This window comes from Podarcis raffonei, chromosome 7, assembly GCF_027172205.1.
Source record: "Podarcis raffonei isolate rPodRaf1 chromosome 7, rPodRaf1.pri, whole genome shotgun sequence".
Classification (NCBI taxonomy): Eukaryota; Metazoa; Chordata; class Lepidosauria; order Squamata; family Lacertidae; genus Podarcis; species Podarcis raffonei.
The window spans coordinates 10776554-10796287 of record NC_070608.1 but is presented as its reverse complement, the minus strand read 5'-3'; the positions used below and the strand labels follow the sequence as shown (position 1 = coordinate 10796287).

The following is a 19734-nucleotide window of genomic DNA, read 5'->3' as shown; positions in this document are numbered from 1 at the left end:
TGGAGGACAATCATGTCACCAAAGTGTCTCAAACTGAGTCCCGTCTCATTCTAGATTCCGACATGATGACCCGAGTGAGGTCCGGCTCATGTGATGGCGCTGTTGTTCCGACTGAGCCACAGCTTTCAGGTATGCCAACATATACCAAGGGAAACGGATTGTGCGTTTGAGTTAGTGCCAGACTTTTCAAAAAAAAATATGTCAATCTCAATATGGTGGACTGTAGGTGTTTTGAAATACAACTTCCATCAGCCCTGACATCTGCATTAAAGCATCTCTTCTGCTTTTTCTCTTTGGGCTCATTAGCTTCTACAAGGGAACTCTTTTCTCTGATGGAGAGCAGCCAAATCCTGATCGACCACAATCGTTCCCTACCATCCCAAGAGTACTGGCTCTTCAAGCCCAGATATTCAGCGGAGCAGGCTCTTCACTGGTGTCTTGCACGTAAGAAATCTTAGATAATGGGGCTAGTCATTCACAAACGACGTATTCAGTGGTGGCCTCATGTTTCGGGGATCTCTTGGGCAATGCACCATTCAGCTGCTGCTGTTTGCCAGCTCCTCCTTTGCTTCTTAAGAACATAAGATGGATTAGGACAATGGGCCACCTTGTCCAGCCTCCTGTTCTCACAGTGGCCGTCTAGATGCCTGCAGGAAGCCCTCAAGCATAACCCGAGTGCAGCAGAGCTTTTCTCCACCTGTGATTTCTCCACCTGTGACAGTGATGTCCAGCGCCGATGGCCTTCTGGCAGTTCCATCACTGTGAGAAGTGAGGTTACAGGGAACCAGGCAGAGGGCCTTCTCGGTAGTGGCACCTGCCCTATGGAATGCCCTCCCATCAGATGTCAAAGAAATAAACAACTATCTAACTTATAGAAGACATCTGAAGGCAGCCCTGTTTAGGGAAGTTTTTGATGTTTTACCATGTTTTTAATATTCTGTGGCTGAGGAGGCCCAGATGGGTGGGGTATAAGTAATAAATTATTATTAATAATATTATGATTCCTGGCAATACTGCTTCCAGGAGTGGAGGCAGAAAATAGCCATTGTGGAAATTTTGAGAGGTGCTTTCTTTTGGCCCCAAAAGAGAGAAGAAGATGTTTTCTCTCCCTGGTTGGGTATGGGAGAAGGAAAAGCAGCAAGAGATTGAATTTGGGGAAGGGAACCTACTGAGAATTTGGGACCTCTACATTATGAGATAGTAAGACTCAGTGGGATGAGGAATATGGGAGTTGTAGCAAAGGTGGAGCACAGGATGTTTAAGAGCTGTGTCCCATTTTAGCCATACTCAGAGCAGACCCATTGAAATTAATGGACATGACTAACTTGGGTCCATTTATTTCAGTGGCTCTGCTCTCAGTACAACCTACTGAGGGGTCCTTATCTTTTCTAGGTTGTGTAGAAGATGAGTTCTGCCAGCTGGTTGACATGCGCAACGACACAACTGGAACGTACTTCCCCTGTATCCTCTATCCAGCAGCCCAATTTTGTGACAATTTCATTAACAACGTCCCTGAGAACTGCAACATTGTGTTGCCTCGGAAGCCGCACCTTTTGTATCAGAAGACAGGTGAGTTAAAAGCAGGTGTCTCTCTCACATCCACGCCATACCCTCTGTATGAGTGAATCAGCGCCTTACCTTTAAAAAAAGGTATCGCAGCGGAGGAACGAATCTTACGAATAGTAAGGAATTGTGTCTAGGAAAGGATCTGAGGGTGAAGCTGTAGGCACCTGTTGAGCTGGAATCATAGAATCATAGAGTTGGAAGAGACCACAAGGGCCATCGAGTCCAACCCCCTGCCAAGCAGGAAACACCATCAGAGCACTCCTGACATATGGTTGTCAAGCCTCTGCTTAAAGACCTCCAAAGAAGGAGGCTCCACCACACTCCTTGGAAGCAAATTCCACTGTCGAACAGCTCTTACTGTCAGGAAGTTCTTCCTAACGTTTAGGTGGAATCTTCTTTCTTGTAGTTTGGATCCATTGCTCCGTGTCCGCTTCTCTGGAGCAGCAGAAAACAACCTTTCTCCCTCCTCTAGGTGACATCCTTTTATATATTTGAACATGGCTATCATATCACCCCTTAACCTCCTCTTCTCCAGGCTAAACATGCCCAGCTCCCTTAGCCGTTCCTCATAAGGCATCATTTCCAGGCCTTTGACCATTTTGGTTGCCCTCCTCTGGACACGTTCCAGTTTGTCAGTGTCCTTCTGGAAGCAGGAGCCTAGGAGGTCAGGCCCAAGGGTCAGAGCCAGGAAGAAAAGCTAAGCATAAGAATGTCATGGACTGGTTGGACACAGAAGAATGGTGGGAGGAACCAGCTGGAGTACCCCCAAGGGAAGAAGGCTCAGGGCCCGGGGATTGGTGGTGGGGTGACAATGAGTGGTTAGAGGTGGAACACTGGGAAGAGATGTTGGAAGCTGGAACAGGGCTTAGTGAGCTGGGAGATTCTGTGGCAGAGAGAAGTTCAGAATCAGAGGCAGCAGCTGAAGCAGGGGAGGAGGGAGGCCAAGAGGCAGAGATGAATCCGGCTGGTGAAGAGGCAAGGGTGTCTCCCCCTCCTGCTGCAACAAGCTTCCCTCCACCCTCCTTTCCCAGGACCAGGCAAGGCATAAAGTGGGAGGAGCAAAGACAGACACACGGGTGCAGTCTCCGGTTTCTTGGGGGAAAAACTCTGGAGAGGAGGAGACATGGACAGCTGTGGGGAGGCAGGGACTTCTAGTCACACACCAGTTGCTTCATGGAGGCAAGGCGTACCAGAGATGAGTTACTGTGCTCATTAGGCCTGACATTCCTGAGAAGATCCTGTTTTGCTATTAAAGAGTTAACTCCCAACTTGCTCGGTGTGATTTATTGCTGGTTTGCTCTTTGTCACAGAACACGCTGAAGCCAGAAAAGGCTTTTGCTGCCCAGGGAAGTCCTAGCCTAAAACGAAAGCTTTCCTGTTGCGGAAAATCAGTGGTCACAACATGGCTCAGGCCTACTCGTACCCCCCTAGCTGTGGGTGGGACACAACCCCTACAATGGCTCCAGCCCCTGTAGCACAGTGCAAGTACCTGCTCAAAGAGACCAGTGGGAACTGGAGCAAGCTTCAAACTAGGAGCTTGTGAATGTTGTGAATGTTGTTGTTTGTTTTGCAGTCTCTCTCGAAGGCGCCATAAAGAACTTTTACACCCGCCTACCATTCCGTAGAGTATCTGGAATCTCTGTGAGCAACAGGATGGACGTGTCTGGAAAAACTGTATCGAACGGGTATGAATGTTTCATCTTTGCTTTGGAATGCGAGGCTCTTTGCAACTTCACCTGAGCAATTTAAGATTTGTCCTGTATAGGCAGGAGACTAAAATCAGAGGACTAGACAGGCCTCAGAGCCCCTTACCAGGACCAGACGGAGTATCTCCTGCATGCACCAAGCCACTTCTGTGTGTGTTGCAGTAGACCTACTTCCTTCCTGCTTAAATTAACCCCATCTTCTAGACCACAGATGGATTACTCTGTTCCCACTCCATGTCAGTTTTACATGTGCTTATTCATAAGTTTCTTCCATCCTGTTTTTGCATAAATCTGTGAAAATCTATCTATCTATATCCATCTATCTATCTATCTATCTATCTATCTATCTATCATCTATCTATCTATCATCTATCTATATATCATCTATCTATCTATCTATCATCTATCTATCTATCTATCATCTATCTATCTATCATCTATCTATCTATCATCTATATCTATCTATCTCTATCTATCTATCTATCTATCTATCTATCTATCTATCTATCATCTATCTATCATCATCTATCTATCTCCTCAAAACAACCCTGTGAAGTAAGTTAGGCTGAGAGATTAGGGTCACCCAATGAGCTTCATGGCTGAGTGGGGATTGAAACTCTGGTCTCCCAGGTCCTAGTCCAACACACTAACCATTATACAGCCAGTGTAGACTTCTGAGCACTGGAATGATGCGCTGGAGATTGTCTATCCCCACCAACAGTTCAGCTGCAGTTCAGTTTTCATCGCTCAGCTCAAAGTGACATCCTGTCACCCCTTAGGCACCCTATGCGTCCTTTCCTTAGAGTAAGGCCGACTGGACACAGTAAATATACATTGGATCATGCTGTTAGTCAAGTACAGAAGTCAACCCTGGCTCACAACTTAGGTGTGAAATGATCTCAGTTTTTGTGTTTCAAATATTTTCTGTCTTTCCTGCAGGTTTTTCGATTGTGAGCATCTCTGCGATGCTGATCCTTGTTGTTTGGGCTTTGGGCTTTTAAATGCTTCCCAAGGAACAGGTGTGTTTGTGTGTGTGCGCGCGTCACTGCAAACCTATAAGCAGTGGGTTATCTTATTTCACAGGGAAAATAAAAGATGATCTGGCCGTCTTGTGTGGGATTCCCTGCCAAACTGACAACTATCCCTTCCCTCACAGAAGCTGAGCTGCAAACTGCTTTCTTCCCCGAGTGGCAAAACCTTCTGAGCCTGCCATAGCAGCTCAGCCAAGCAGAGCCAGATGCTTTTCTGCCAGAAGTGCCATGTAATGCAGATTTATTTACATGTGTGACCTCCCACATCTGAAAGACACAGAGGGAGGCAGTGAATTTGAAATACGCTAATAAAACATCCCTTTGAAGTAGTCAATATTTCACAAATGCTTACCCATCATTTTTTCTGAACTTGATTTCTGGACCTCCTCCCAAATCAGCAGGAGCCAGCACAATGAGTCATTTTAGCACAATGAAGCTTTCCCCCATCCCTTCCTGTGCCTCCATGCACCCTCAAATAAGCTCTGGGGAGGTCAGGACAACCCCCCAGAACAGCAAGTGGTGGGAGGAGATAGGAGAGCGTTCCGTTTTATAAGCAGAAATGCTTGCACTGTCGGAACAATCGTAAGAATGCCACATTGAATTCCACCCATCTGTAGAAAAGGGGGCCGCCATTAATGCGTATTCCTTCCCCTTGCAGGAGGCAAGGTCTTCTGCTTGGTTCTGAACAATTTGGGAATCCAAACATGCAGTGAGGAACTAAGAAGCGACTGGCAGCTTTCAGATTGCACATCTGCAGAAAAAGAAACCAGGGTCCATCCCTTTGGCTGGTATCAAAGAACAGGTGAGTCGCAGCGTGAACGCTGTAATATTTGATATATACAGTCAAACCTTGGTTGTCGAACGTAATCCATTCCAGAAGCCCGTTCGGCTTCCGAAATGTTTGACAACCAAGGTGCGGCTTCCGATTGGTTGCAGGAGCTTCCTGCACTCAGCGGAAGCTGTGTCGGATGTTCGGCTTCCGAAAAACGTTCGAAAACTGGAGCATTTACCGTATTTTTCGCTCCACAAGATGCACTTTTTTCCTCCTAAAAAGTAAGGGGAAATGTTTGTGTGTCTTATGGAGCAAATGTGTGGTCAATCGCTGGCTCCCTTTTCAGCCCTGCCTCCTTGCCCAGGCCTCCATTGTTGTATGTTCTGCGGACGGTTTCTGTCACTGTTTCCCCAGTGACATGTGACTGGCTGATTAGATTATCTGTCTGGAAACTGTAGAAACGGCTCCCTTTCCTTTCCTAAAGAAGCTGCAGAACTGTGAGTTGAGCCCCATAAAAACAGGATTTTTCCCCTTTGCAAAGAAACTCAACAACTTTGAGCTGATCCTCAAAAAAGGGGTTTTTCCCCCTTTGTAAAAGAAGCTGCACAACTTTGAGCTGATACCCCCCAAAATGGGGCTTTCCCCCTTTCCTCCTCTAAAAACTAGGTGCGTCTTATGGTCAGGTGCATCTTATGGAGCAAAAAATACAGCATTACTGGGTTTTCAGCGTTTGGGAGCCTAAACATTCCAAAACGGAGGTGTTCGGGATCCAAGGTTTGACTGTAATATTATGTAATGGGGTATATGCCGTGTTGGGGGTGGACTGTAATGCTTCTTCTGGGGTAGTTTGCACCCCCTTTGGTCCCTACCCTGCACTCACCTGTGACTCCTAGAAGCTGTCAGCATGCGCCAGCAGCCACACCCTGGAAAACGGCTTTGGCTGGCTGGCTAAACCAGGTGAGGGTAGCTAAAACCTTTGGCAAGTTAGGGACTTCGGCTGCATGCGGAGACAAGCTCTGGCGAATTGAGAGGAGAGACCAATAGTGGGTCCAACATTCAAGAAGGCAATTTCTGCAAATGCTGTAAAGGGGAGTGAGAGGCAGATGGGGCTTGTCAGTTTGGGAAGGCAGCCCAGGAAGGAGGAGGAAAACTCTAATGCTAAACCTCCTTTGCCTTGTGGGACATCTTTGGGAGAAGAAAAGGCTAAGGAGTGAGTGAACCCTACACAAATCCAGAGTGGAGTCCCTTTGGTGGTTGATTGGCACCTTGTACGCCTCCTTCTGGCAACTGCTGCAGCCAAGCTGGTGTCAAACGTATTGCTCTGCTTTCCTTTGGACCACATCAGCAAGGCTGAGAAGGGGGTCTTGTCATCTGGGCAGCCCAACCCAGGACCTGCATGCTCACCCCTGGAGGTGCACTTCATTGCCTCTCGAGACAACAGATGGACGCCAGCAACCAGTGTAATAATAATAATAATAATAATAATAATAATAATAATAATAATGATGATGATGATGATGTGGGTTAAACCACAGAGCCTAGGACTTGCCGATCAGAAGGTCGGTGGTTCGAATCCCCACAATGGGGTGAGCTCCCATTGCTTGGTCCCTGCTCCTGCCAACCTAGCAGTTCAAAAGCACTTCAAAGTGCAAAGTACCTTCCGGCGGGAAGGTAAACGGCGTTTCCGTGCGCTGCTCTGGTTCGCCAGAAGCGGTTTAGTCATGCTGGCCACATGACCCGGAAGCTGTACGCTGGCTCCCTCAGCCAATAAAGCAAGATGAGCGCTGCAACCCCAGAGTCGGTCACGACTGGACCTAATGGTCAGGGGTCCCTTTACCTTCCTTTACTAATAATAATTTATTATTTATACGCCGCCTATCTGGCAGGGCTTCCCCAGCCACTCTGGGCGGCTTCCAACAAAATATTAAAATACAGTAATGCATCAAACATTAAAAGCTTCCCTAAACAGGGCTGCCTTCAGATGTCTTCTAAAAGTCTGGTAGTTGTTCTATTTGACATCTGGTGGGAGGGCATTCCACAGGGCGGGTGCCACTACCGAGAAGGCCCTCTGCCTGGTTCCCAGGTGTTTGTGTATAAACATATATTAACCTTCTCCAACATGATGCCATTCCAAATTTTTGGGGCTACAACTTCCATCATCCCTGACTGTGCTGGCTGAGGTTGTTGGTCAAAACATATGGAAGGAACTAAGTTGGGGAAGGCTGATGTACTCGTGCACTAAAAGACTCCCCCCCCCAAAGCCCCAACCTGAAAATTGCTTCCATTTAATCACACCAGGAATTCAATGAGATGAGCCACCTCACCCAGCTTTGGAGTGTGGCCTGCCCTGCCCATTTCTCCATCAAAAGATTTCATTCATATTGTCTGATGCACATGTGCAAGCAATTATTTGTTTAACGCAGAGACAGCAAAGCTTCCCTTTGTATAGCTTAATATCCCAAAGGCGTAGGCAATCTGGAATGTAAAGAAGTTAATTTTTTTTGTAGCTGAACTCCAATGAACCTTTGGGCCTTTTTATAGAGTGGGGCAGATAATTAGAACCCAGCTCGCAGATGATGGCTTTTTCTGTAGGCGCCCATATTTCAGCCTAAAACAGTGTTTATATTTTATTCATCTTCTCGCTGACCCTTAAACTATATTGAGCAGCGAAACTCTGTTCTGTATAACTAGCTGACCACAGTGGCATCCTGTACGGGTGGGTGGAGTTTCTTGAGATTTCCTTTCAAGCAAATCTGGCTTTTGTTTACTCAAAGAAACGGAGAAGCAGAAATGGAAAATGTTGCCTATTTATGTATTTATTTTTTACCTATGCTATCACCCTGTATGGTTCTTTATAGTACAACGCTAGCAAAAAAACAACAACAACCACTGCAGTTATGTCCACACTGTGCATTTAAAGCACCCCAAATAAACCCGGGAACTGTAATTTGCTAAGAGTGCTGGGAATTGTAGCTCTGAGAGGGGCAAACTACTGTTACCGGGATTCTTTGGGGGAAGCCGTGTGCAATATATAGCCTGAAGAATCTGTATTTTAGTGATGAGGGATGATGCAAAGGAAACAGAGGAGGGTGAGAAGCAGCAGTACCAGAGGATAAAGTAAAGGTAAAGGGACCCCTGACCATTAGTCCAGTCGTGGCTGACTTTGGGGTTGTGGTGCTCATTTCGCTTTATTGGCTGAGGGAGCCGGCATGCAGCATCCGGGTCATGTGGCCAGCATGACTAAGCCACTTCTGGTGAACCAGAGCAGCTCACAGAAACACCGTTTACCTTCCCACCGGAGCGGTACCTATTTATCTACTTGCACTTTGACGTGCTGTCGAACTGTTAGGTTGGCAGGAGCTGGGACCAAGCAATGGGAGTTCACCCCGTCGTGGGGATTTGAACCGCCGACCTTCTGATCGGCAAGTCCTAGGCTCTGTGGTTAAATCCACTGGCAGGTCTACCCAAGCTGAGGTCAGCTGTGGCAGGACCTGCATGCACAGCGCTGAATGCAAACCTGCCAACTGAACATGGAAGAAAGCCCACAAGGGGGCTGAATAACCCTTCTGTATGTCAGCTGGGTTGAGAAGCACCTTGCAGGCTATAATATATGGCTGCATTTGAAAATGAGCACATAATGTCAGCCTGGTATGTACAATACGGACCGGGCCGCAGCATAAATATGCATAGAATAGGTTTTACTGCGCAAAGCTACTATAAGTAAGACCTGTCCAATCAGCTCCTGCATATGTTGTTGCATCAATTCCTTCTTCCAAATACCATTGACTTTTGCTTGCAGTATGGTAAAAAGGTAAAGGACCCCTGGATGGTTAAATCCGGTCAAAGGTGACTATGGGGTTGCGGCGCTCATCTCGCTTTTCAGGCTGAGGGAGCTGGCGTTTGTCCACAGACAGCTTTCCGGGTCATGTGGCCAGCATGACTAAACTGCTTCTGGTGCAAAGGAACACTGTGATGGAGACCAGAGTGCACGGAAACGCTGTTTACCTTCCCACCACAGTGGTACCTATTTATCTACTTGCACTGGTGTGCTTTAGAACTTCTAGATTGGCAGAATCTGGGACAGAGCAACGGGAGCTCACTCCATCATGCAGATTTGAACTGCTGAGCTTCCGATCGGCAAGCCCAAGAGGCTCAGTGGTTTAGACCACCACCTGCAGTATGGATCCCCTAATGAGAGTTTTGGTCTCCTTGCCTCACTCAGATGTGAGCATTTTCTTTGGCGGAGGCAGCAATAGAAAGGGACTCTTCTCACTTTATTTTTAACCAATAATCGGACAGAAGGACTTTGCCAAGTCCCATTGATTTAAGTGCTCCAAGATTATAATAATTATTTTTTGCAAATAAATACATTTATAATGTTTAATGGCTTCTTTCCTCCTCCAACAGCTAAAGTCCCCACCATCTGTCCACCTGTTGTTCTACCAAGAAGTCAAGAAAATGGTAAGGAGAAAACAAGAACACCATAGAAATAATGAAGCATCTCTGACCTTTAGTTCTTCCTCTTTTCAATATTGCTGGCCCTCCATTTTTTTGTTTGTTCCGAACCTAAGAATGCTGGTTTTCCCCACAGTCTTCATGACGTTTAATACAGCGTTTTCAGACAGCCAAAATGATCAAGGGGTTTCCCTTATAAAGAAAGCTTTCAACGATTGGGGCTTTTTGGCTTAGGGAAGAAGAAAAAAAGATGAGCTGGGTGAAGGGGAAGCATGAGAAGAGATGGCTAAAATTAGCTATCATGTGGGAAAAGTGGTCAAAGAGACTCTTGTCTATTCTTCCATAATACTACAACCTAGTGAGGCTGATTGTTGACAGATTCAGAACAGGTAAAAGGAGACAGGTCTTCACACGTGGTTCCATAGTTAAACTATAGAATTCACGCTCACAAGTTGTGGTGATGGCCGCCATCTTGGTGTTGGCTGTTTGCAGTTTAGTAGCGCAGAGAGCTTGCTGGGGAGACCATGCATTAAAAAATAAAGGACTCAAAAATAACTTAAACTAGGTTTTAATAAGAAAAACAAAAACTCCTTTTACACTAAACACATTAACAACCAAACCAGACCCAACCACCAACCCATCCCCCAGGGTAATGGGAGAGCTAGGTGCTGCTCCTTATATACTACACCCAAATGCTGACACACCTTAATCAAATACAACTCAGCAGCACCTGCTATGCTTCACAGCTGTAAAGCTGGGTCTCGTTATCTTACTCTGGCCCTTGCTCTGGCCCCTTAAAGACATACACATTGGGTGCAACAATGATGAACCTTTACATTTAAATAAACCATTCAACATTTCCCCTGCGGTTCATCATTGTGGAACAAAAACATAAAGCATATTTTGTACATGTCTTTCATGTGTAACCTTTGGAAGTGCTTTAGTAAAAATGTCCGCAATTTGATTGTCACCTGGAACATATTCAAATACAATCATTTCGTCAGCAATTAGTTTCTTTACAAACTGTAAACGTAACCTTAAGACTCCAGTGCACTGCGTATTGGTCTCTGAACACAGGATAGCAAGTCCGCTCTGGGAATCAAGGTAAACTTTTACTGGTAGTGTTACTTGCATCTGTAGGTCTGCAAATACTTGGAGATACCATTCTACATCACAAGTGGCCTGAACGCATGCACATAATTCACTCTCTGTTGTGGAGAGACAAATAATGGTTTGTGTCTGGGACTTCCATTCAAATGGACAACCGTTATAACAAAACACCATACCAGACACACCCCTGCAATTATTTTGTTCCACTGCATGAGATGCATCGCAGAAAATTTCAAAACCTTTGTCAATACATGTTGTAAACTGCAACCTATAATGCTTGGTGTGTTTAAGGTAATTTCTGAACATCATTGTAGCTTTTTGGCTCAAAAACCGCCTTATTGGCATACACAGTATTAAAATGTTCATCTGCAAATAGTTGTGGCTTCTGCCTCTTTCTATCTGAACGTCTCAGTCCAGAAGGAGAGTCAGACTCCTCAGACTTAATGGGACTAAGTGAACCACTAGTTTCAGGTTGTAAATCATTGTCAGATTGAAGAGATGCCTGTAGGCTAAGCTCACGGTCAGAAAGATCAAGAGAATCTAACCTCCCCTCGGGTCCCTTCAACTTTAAATCATCAAACAAATCAGATTCAACAGACTTTTTGTCTTTTTCCATTAATTCAGAAGCACCATTTCCTGCTGCTGCTGCTGCTTCCTCTTCTTCCTCAATATTATCTATACCGTTAGTATCTTGGAAAACAGCAACGCCATTCCAATTTACAGTTTGTATCATGCTTCTGGTAATATGAAATTTGCCAGTTGCTGGTATGTAAATTCTGTACGCCCCCTGCTGGTAGCCCATTAATTTTCCTTGGACACTACGTTCACCCAATTTCTGCTTAGCGGGATAATGCATAATTACATCTGAACCCCAAATGCGTAGGTATTTCAGATTAGGGCGTTTTTTAAACAGCTTTTCATAGGGGGTGACATCTAAACCAGAATGATAACTGCGATTTCTAACATAACAAAAGGCATTAAGCGCTTCAGCCCAAAAGTCTTTGGGCAGATTAGCATCGTGCAGATACGTTTTAACCCCTGCCTGTAAGTCACGCTGCACAACTTCAACAAGCCCATTTTGCCAGGGACTTCGGGGGCAAGATAACTCATGAGTAGTCCCCTGCGCTTCCAGGAATTTCTCAAAATCCTCAGAAACAAATTCCCCACCCCGGTCAGAAAACAGGTTCTTAATTGGTTTGTTAAAGTGCGTTTTTACCCAGTTGCAAAAAACTTTGTACTTCTCAAATGCTTGGGACTTCTCAGCTATTGCATAAGTCCAACAATATCTACTATACTGGTCTATCAGAGTAAGCCAGTACTTAGAACCTCCTAATGATGGTGGGAGTGGCCCAACTAAATCACAGTGTACACGCTCAAATGGCTCAGTTACTTTCCTATCTGAGCACCTACCCTTGCGTGCAACCTTAATCTTATTCTTGCAACAGGATAGACATTGCATAAAGAATTTACATGGTTTTAAGTTGAGGCCATTAACAATATTCTTTGTCTTAATTACATCAGCAAAATTCAGGTGTCCCAGAATTCTGTGCGCCTCATGGACACACCCGGAATGTGGCCTTACATTCCTCAACCCCTGGCTTGACTGTGCTGCTCTGCAATTTATAGGCGATTGGGAGTAGGTGCGAAAATACAGTCTATATAAACCATCAGATTCCCGGGCATATAATAGACGTTTGTTCCCATCAAAAAACTCACACATTGACTTTAAGAAACGCACAGTTATGCCTTGACGAGCAAAGCACCTTACTGACAATAAATTGTCCACTGACGGGCAGTAAATGCAGTTCGCTATTGTAATGTTTAAAGAGTCAAGTTTAACAGTACCCCTGCCAAGCGACTGCAAGACTTGTGAATTGGCTAAATGTACATTACCAATTTCCTCTTCAAAAGAAATAAACAAGCTTCGATCGTTGCAAATATGCTGAGATGCTCCTGAGTCCACAACAAAAGACTTCCACTTGGCACGTTTAAGTCTTTTACGATCTGTTGTCCGAGCATGAAAAGCTCGGGGCTCGTTTCTGCCTTTACGGTGCGATGTTGGCTGCTGAGATGACAACCGTGACTGACGAACAGAAACAGGCTTGGGAGTACTTTGCTTTCTTTTGGATCTGCAGTCCTTTGCAAAATGTCCTTGCTTATTGCAGAACCAACAACGCTTGGCAGCTTTAAATACAGTTGTATCACCACAAGTTTGCATATGGCGTTCCTCATTACTTCTTGAAATAGGAGTGCTTATGGCACAAGCCTCCCTTCTATCCAACTCGCCCATTAATCTTGCCGTTACCCCTTCCACAGTTAATTGTGCTGGTGGAACAGCAGATATCTGGCTAGCTATGCCATCAAAGTCCTCGTTAAGGGAACACAGAATGATAAAAACATACTGAATATCAGGTATGTCCATGTCCCTTCGAATTAATTCGCCGCGTATTGCCTCCAGACGTCTCAAGTGTGCTGCCAAATCACCACCAGGCTGCAACTTCGTCTGGTACAACTGCTTGAAAAACGTCAATGCAGATGCTGACTCTTTTCTAACATGCACTGCTGCAAGACTGTCCCACATTTCTTTGGCAGTTTTCTTATTCCTTATATAGACTACTTGCTGGTCGCTGACTGCCAAATTAATTATCGCCCTGGCTTTTGCATCTCCTTTCGACCAAGCATTAGTCACAGGGTCAGGAGGGTCATCAGTTACATAGGTCCATACTTCTCTAGAGGTCAAAAGCGCCTCCACCCGAAAAGACCATAAACTATAGTTCTCATCTGTTAGCTGTGGGAAGACCAGAGCCTTCTCAGCTTCAGGAACCCGGTCAACCATTCTGGAACTCTTCCAGACCCACAGAACTACGCTAACAGGAGAAGGAGTTTTCAAACCTTTCTCAGAGTCCAAAAATATGCAGTCATCCACTCAGCAGCTGGGCCCATAACCAAAGATGTTGGCTGTTTGCAGTTTAGTAGCGCAGAGAGCTTGCTGGGGAGACCATGCATTAAAAAATAAAGGACTCAAAAATAACTTAAACTAGGTTTTAATAAGAAAAACAAAAACTCCTTTTACACTAAACACATTAACAACCAAACCAGACCCAACCACCAACCCATCCCCCAGGGTAATGGGAGAGCTAGGTGCTGCTCCTTATATACTACACCCAAATGCTGACACACCTTAATCAAATACAACTCAGCAGCACCTGCTATGCTTCACAGCTGTAAAGCTGGGTCTCGTTATCTTACTCTGGCCCTTGCTCTGGCCCCTTAAAGACATACACATTGGGTGCAACAATGATGAACCTTTACATTTAAATAAACCATTCAACACTTGGATAGTTTTAAAAGGGAAGTAGACAAATTCGGGGAGGACAAGGCCTTCAGCTCTTGCTAGCCATGGTGGCTAAGTACTATACTATCTGAATGCCAGTTGGTGGAAACCCTAGATCTTATGCTCCAATTCTGCTAGTGGGCTTCCTCACAAGCCACCGTGGGAACAGGATGCCTGGCTAGACTAGGTGGGACTTTGGCAGACCCTCCAAGTGTCCCTATTTCCCAGGGATGTCCCTGATTTAGAGAAGCCGTCCCGGTTTCTGATTTGATCCCGGAATGTCCCACTTTCCCTTAGAATGTCCCTATTTTCATTGGAGAAATGTAGGAGGGTATGGAGTTATCCAAAGGCAATACTGTACAGTGGTACCTTGGTTCTCGAACGCCCCGGAACTTGTACGTTTCGGCTACTGAACGATCAAAAACCGGGAGTGAGTGTTCCAGTTTTTGAACGTTCTTTTGGAAGCCGAATGTCCAACAGGGCTTCCACGGCTTCTGGTTGGCTGCAGGAGCTTCTGTATAGGGAAGGGTTTTGCTTCTGTTCTTAACCTGAGGTACCACTTTAGCTAATGGGGCCTCCTGCTGCTGCCGTGCCACCCCCATGCGATTTCTGTTCTCATCCAGAAGCAAAGTTCTTAACTCGAGGTACTATTTCTGGGTTAGCGGAGTCTGTAACCTGAAGCATCTGTAACCTGAAGCGTCTGTAACCCGAGGCACCACTGTAGTAAAATTATCATTAAAGAATGGAATGCCCCTATTTCCATCGGAGCAATGTTGGAGGGTATGCTTTGGTCTTCTCCAGGAGGGCTTTCTCCCCGTGGTTTTTATGAGGTACTTCACTTTCAAGCCAGAATAGACCACCTCTCAGCTCTGGCACAGTAATTTGGGCTCTATGGGAACTCGACTGAAGCTTTCCTTAGACCTCAGAGGGGGGACTTGTGGCACTCCAGTTGTGAACAGACTGCAACTCCCACCGTCTCTCACTTTGGCCATGTTGGCTGGGGCTGATGGGAGCTGGAGTCTGACAGGATCTGGAGGGCTATCCCTACTTTAGAAACCCTTTTGAAGCGTGCGCCGAAGTAATTCAGCTGAGATTGTACAGGTATATAACCTCAAATAGGCCATGGGTATGCGGCGTAACTGGGCTTGTAAGTACCCATTTCGGAGAGGGAGGCTGTGCCCTATTTATAAGCATCCTATTTTAAAACGGAGATAAACATCTGGTGCTCTCGCTTTCCCCTGCGCCCGATGCCCTGTGCCACAACAGGCACCACCCAAGGAATGCAGAAGGCTTCCATTTCACATCTGATAGCTTCTCCGTGCCATGAAATAACAGCTTTGTGTGCAGAGAAAAGTAGTACTCCCTGGGGCAAGATTATAGTTATTATACAAGAAGAGTTTTGTGGGTGTGGGTGTGCGGGGGAATAGCACATGGTGTATTCTGTCCTTTCCACCTAGACTGACTGGCAAAAACATGTGTGCAGGGCGCATTCTTGAAATAAATGTAATTCGGTTTGAATTTCTCCTAAATAAGAAAAAGAAAAACAAACCACATATTTTGAACAGCGCACAATCCTTTGTGCAGCATGGAAAAGTACCTTTCGGAGTATTCAGAAAGCACTTCTTAGTGGGAAACGCTGGCATTTCTGGATTTTGGGAATGATGATTTCACACTGAAGTCCTGGATAGACACTTGTTGTTGTTTAGTCGTTTAGTTGTGTCCGACTCTTCGTGACCCCATGGACCATGGCACGCCAGGCACTCCTGTCTTCCGTTGCCTCCCACAGTTTGGCCAAACTCATGCTGGTAGCTTCGAGAACACTATCCAACCACCTCGTCCTCTGTTGTCCCCTTCTCCTTGTGCCCTCCATCTTTCCTAGCATCAGGGTCTTTTCCAGGGAGTCTTCTCTTCTCATGAGGTGGCCAAAGTATTGGAGCCTCAGCTTCACGATCTGTCCTTCCAGTGAGCACTCAGGGCTGATTTTCTTCAGAATGGATAGGTTTGATCTTCTTGCAGTCCATGGGACTCTCAAGAGTCTCCTCCAGCACCATAAGTCCCATATAACTCATGACCCAACCCCACTGTGCTCTTGATACACTTCCTGCATTCCAGCGCAAATAACATATGGAAAGCAGAAACCATCTTCACAGAATGCCTGTAATTTAACAATAAAAGTTACAGGCATCGTTGGACGCTGAAGGCTACAATTATGCGACAAAAGCAGCTACTGAAATGTGGTCGGGTTGGCACAGTCTGGTTTGAGTAGAATAGGGAAATTTCTCAGCGACATGGAAGCTGTGTAGAGTTGAGGCACCTGCAGGGATGCTGTAGAAAGTCCCTTCGTCGTGGTCACGTCAGGCACAAACCAATTGACCTGGGGTAGGATGGTGTGTAGAGACACCTGTCACACCCAGAGGAAAAAGCAATGCCAGAAAGTTAAGGACATGTTGTTGTTTAGTCGTTTAGTCGTATCCGACTCTTCGTGACCCCATGGACCAGAGCACGCCAGGCACTCCTGTCTTCCACTGCCTCCCGCAGTTTGGTCAAACTCATGCTGGTATCTTCGAGAACACTGTCCAACCATCTCGTCCTCTGTCATCCCCTTCTCCTTGTGCCCTCAATCTTCCCCAACATCAGGGTCTTTTCCAGGGAGTCTTCTCTTCTCATGAGGTGGCCAAAGTATTGGAGCCTCAGCTTCAGGATCTGTCCTTCCAGTGAGCACTCAGGGCTGATTTCCTTAAGAATGGAGAGGTTTGATCTTCTTGCAGTCCATGGGACTCTCAAGAGTCTCCTCCTGCACCAGAATTCAAAAGCATCAATTCTTTGGTGATCAGCCTTCTTTGGAAGAGCCTTTTGGGTCAGGCCAATGGCCCATTTAGTCCGGCATCCTGTTCTCACTGCGGCCAACCAGATGCCTGTGCAAAACCAGCAAGCAGTATCTGAGCATAAGATCACTCTCCTGTGGTTTCCAGCAACTGGTATTCTGAAGCATTGCTGCATCCATTGGTGGACGCAGAGCAGAGTCACCTTGACTAGTGGCCATCGATAGACTGTCCAATCCCCTTTTAAAGCCATCTAAGTGGGTGGCCATCACTGCCTCCTGTGGCAGAGAGTTCCGTAGTCTAACAATGAGATATGGGAAGAAGTACTTTTTAAAATCTGCCCGAATCTTCCAAGTTACCTTAGGCTTCTCTCTCTCTCTCCCTCCCTCCCTCCCTCTCTCTCTCTCCAAGAGACTGTGGTTGTAAATTTCTCTGTGTGGTCTTGCAGTGATGCTACACTGCACTAAAGGTAAAGGGACCTCTGACCATTAGGTCCAGTCGTGGCCGACTCTGGGGTTGCAGCACTCATCTCGCTTTATTGGCCGAGGGAGCCGGCGTACAGTTTCCGGGTCATGTGGCCAGCATGACTAAGCCGCTTCTGGCGAACCAGAGCAGCGCACGGAAACGCTGTTTACCTTCCCGCCGGAGCAGTACCTATTTATCTACTTGCACTTTGACGTGGTTTCGAACTGATAGGTTGGCAGGAACAGGGACTGAGCAACGGGAGCTCACCCCAATGCAGGGATTCGAACCACCAACCTTCTGATCGGCAAGTCCTAGGCTCTGTGGCCACCCGCTGCTAATGCCATGTTGGAACATTTAAGACAATGGCCTGGTTCACAAGGCACAGGTATCCATGCCATGGCTTAAAGGTAAAGGTAAAGGCAAAGGTAAAGGACCCCTGACAGTCAAGTCCAGTCATGAACGACTCTGGGGTTGCGGTCCTCATCTTGCTTTACTGGCCGAGGGAGCCGACGTTTGTCCGCAGACAGTTTTTCCGGGGCAAAACCAGAGCAGCACACAGAAATGCTGTTTACCTTCCCGCCAGAGCAGTACCTATTTATCTACTTGCACTTTGACATGGTTGCGAACTGCTAGGTGGGCAGGAGCTGGGACCGAACAACGGGAGCTCACCCCATTGCGGGGATTCGAACCGCTGACCTTCCGATCAGCAAGTCCTAGGCTCAGTGGTTTAGACCACAGCGCCACGGCTTACTGGGGTGTTAATAGGCAGGTGACTATAGGGGATCTTGGGGCCACTTCTCTTCAGTCATTTTCGCTCCCACACTCTGAACCAAGGCTTGGGGTTAAGCTCTCTCCTGTAACCATGAGCTGGAGAATCAGGGTTTGAACAACACGACTGGTTTGGCTTAGGTGAGTGTCATATGGCAGTCATTAGTATTCTAGGGAGAAAGGTTCATACTGTCTTTTCATTTTTCTGCTGCAGTTATATCTGTTGAATTTTCTCTGTGCCCAGTCATGCAATACCCTACCTTTAGCATGACATGGTATTACAGTTCAGTTCACATAAAGCATTGCCGCTCGCCTCCTCTGGTAGCAAAATCTGGTTCTGAGTTTGCTGCTAAATGGGATCAGTGGTTTTCTTTAGATGCATACGAAATGTGAATGATACAACTGAGTGGGACTGAATGTGGCCCTCCAAGCCTTTCTCTCTGGCCCCTGAAATGCTCCTCATACTATACCCCCCTCCCCAAGACATATCCTTCCCTGGTTCTGCTTTGCAACTTCCTTGAGTGTTTCTGCCCAGCTGGAATGTGCCCTCGAACTCTGCTTCATTTTTCCTTGGATGGAAGTCAGAGGGGTGTGTGGATGGGTGTAGAAACTGGCTTACAGTACGAAGATTTACATTCATTTCTTTGCCTGCTTTTGCCTCTTGTCCCACTCACCAATGACATCTGCCCACCCTCCTCCCAGGAAGACTCCCCAGGAGGCAATGTGGGAAATGGTTGCCTACTTGTGAGTAGGATTGCAGTTGGATCTTCCCTGTGCCATGGCTATGTCAAAGCACCCTGGCTTTTCTGCTCATTTGCAAAGTCTGCATTAAGACTCTGCCCTTTCATAGAAGGTGGTCTCTGATGTGTCGAAAAGCAAATAATAAGACTCATTTCCCCATGGTAAAACAGACTCAAATGTGCCCAAATGTACTGTTCTGGCCATGTTGTCATCAACAAGTTGAGTCACAAAGAATTATTCCCAATTAACATGCCTGAAGGCAAAACTTTTGCCTCTGTAGCCGTAATATTGTGGTACATGGGGTTTCATGACTTGCTCAAGTTTGCTGACTGAGTCAGTAGACGTGATCGTGAATGGGAACGCTATTGCAATGAATGCATCTGAAAACCATCAAGGAAACCAGACAATTTGGCTCACAATGGAATCCAGACAAAGCCTATTCTTTTTCTAAAGAGCATAACTAGTCATTTTCAGCTTTGCGTCTGGACCTAGACATACCACTTCCACCGCTTTGGAACGCAGTTGCTGACTGCAGAAAATTGATGTGTAATTAGACTTTAAAAACATGTTGCTTACATTCATGTTGCTGAAAAGCTTCCCCTTTTTGTTGTTGTTTTCAAGGCAAAAGAGGAATGCGTGAATTGCAGTATTATTATTTTTTAAACCCAATGTGTACTTTTGAAATGCCCAATTCTGCAAAAGTTCACTCTGGAAATAAAACATTGGGACTAAGTATCGTACAGGGGTACCTCAGGTTACATACGCTTCAGGTTACAGACTCTGCTAACCCAGAAATAGTGCTTCAGGTTAAGAACTTTGCTGCAGGATGAGAACAGAAATCGTGCAGCGGCTGCGTGGCGGCAGCAGGAGGCCCCATTAGCTAAAGTGGTGCTTCAGGTTGAGAACAGTTTCAGGTTAAGAACGGACCTTTGGAACAAATTAAGTTCTTAACCCGAGGTACCAC

General features: G+C 46.1%; 1 protein-coding gene across 1 annotated transcript in view; it reads left to right on the top strand.

Annotated features, from left to right (window-relative positions):
* TG (thyroglobulin) overlaps positions 1-19734 on the top strand; it is a 173478-nt gene that overhangs the window by 63086 nt on the left and 90658 nt on the right. The window contains exons 29-35 of the mRNA XM_053395737.1: positions 55-129; positions 307-444; positions 1393-1569; positions 3140-3251; positions 4212-4291; positions 4962-5105; positions 9483-9536. Of these exons, the coding sequence (XP_053251712.1) occupies positions 55-129; positions 307-444; positions 1393-1569; positions 3140-3251; positions 4212-4291; positions 4962-5105; positions 9483-9536 (780 nt within the window). The remainder of the gene's footprint in view (positions 1-54; positions 130-306; positions 445-1392; positions 1570-3139; positions 3252-4211; positions 4292-4961; positions 5106-9482; positions 9537-19734) is intronic.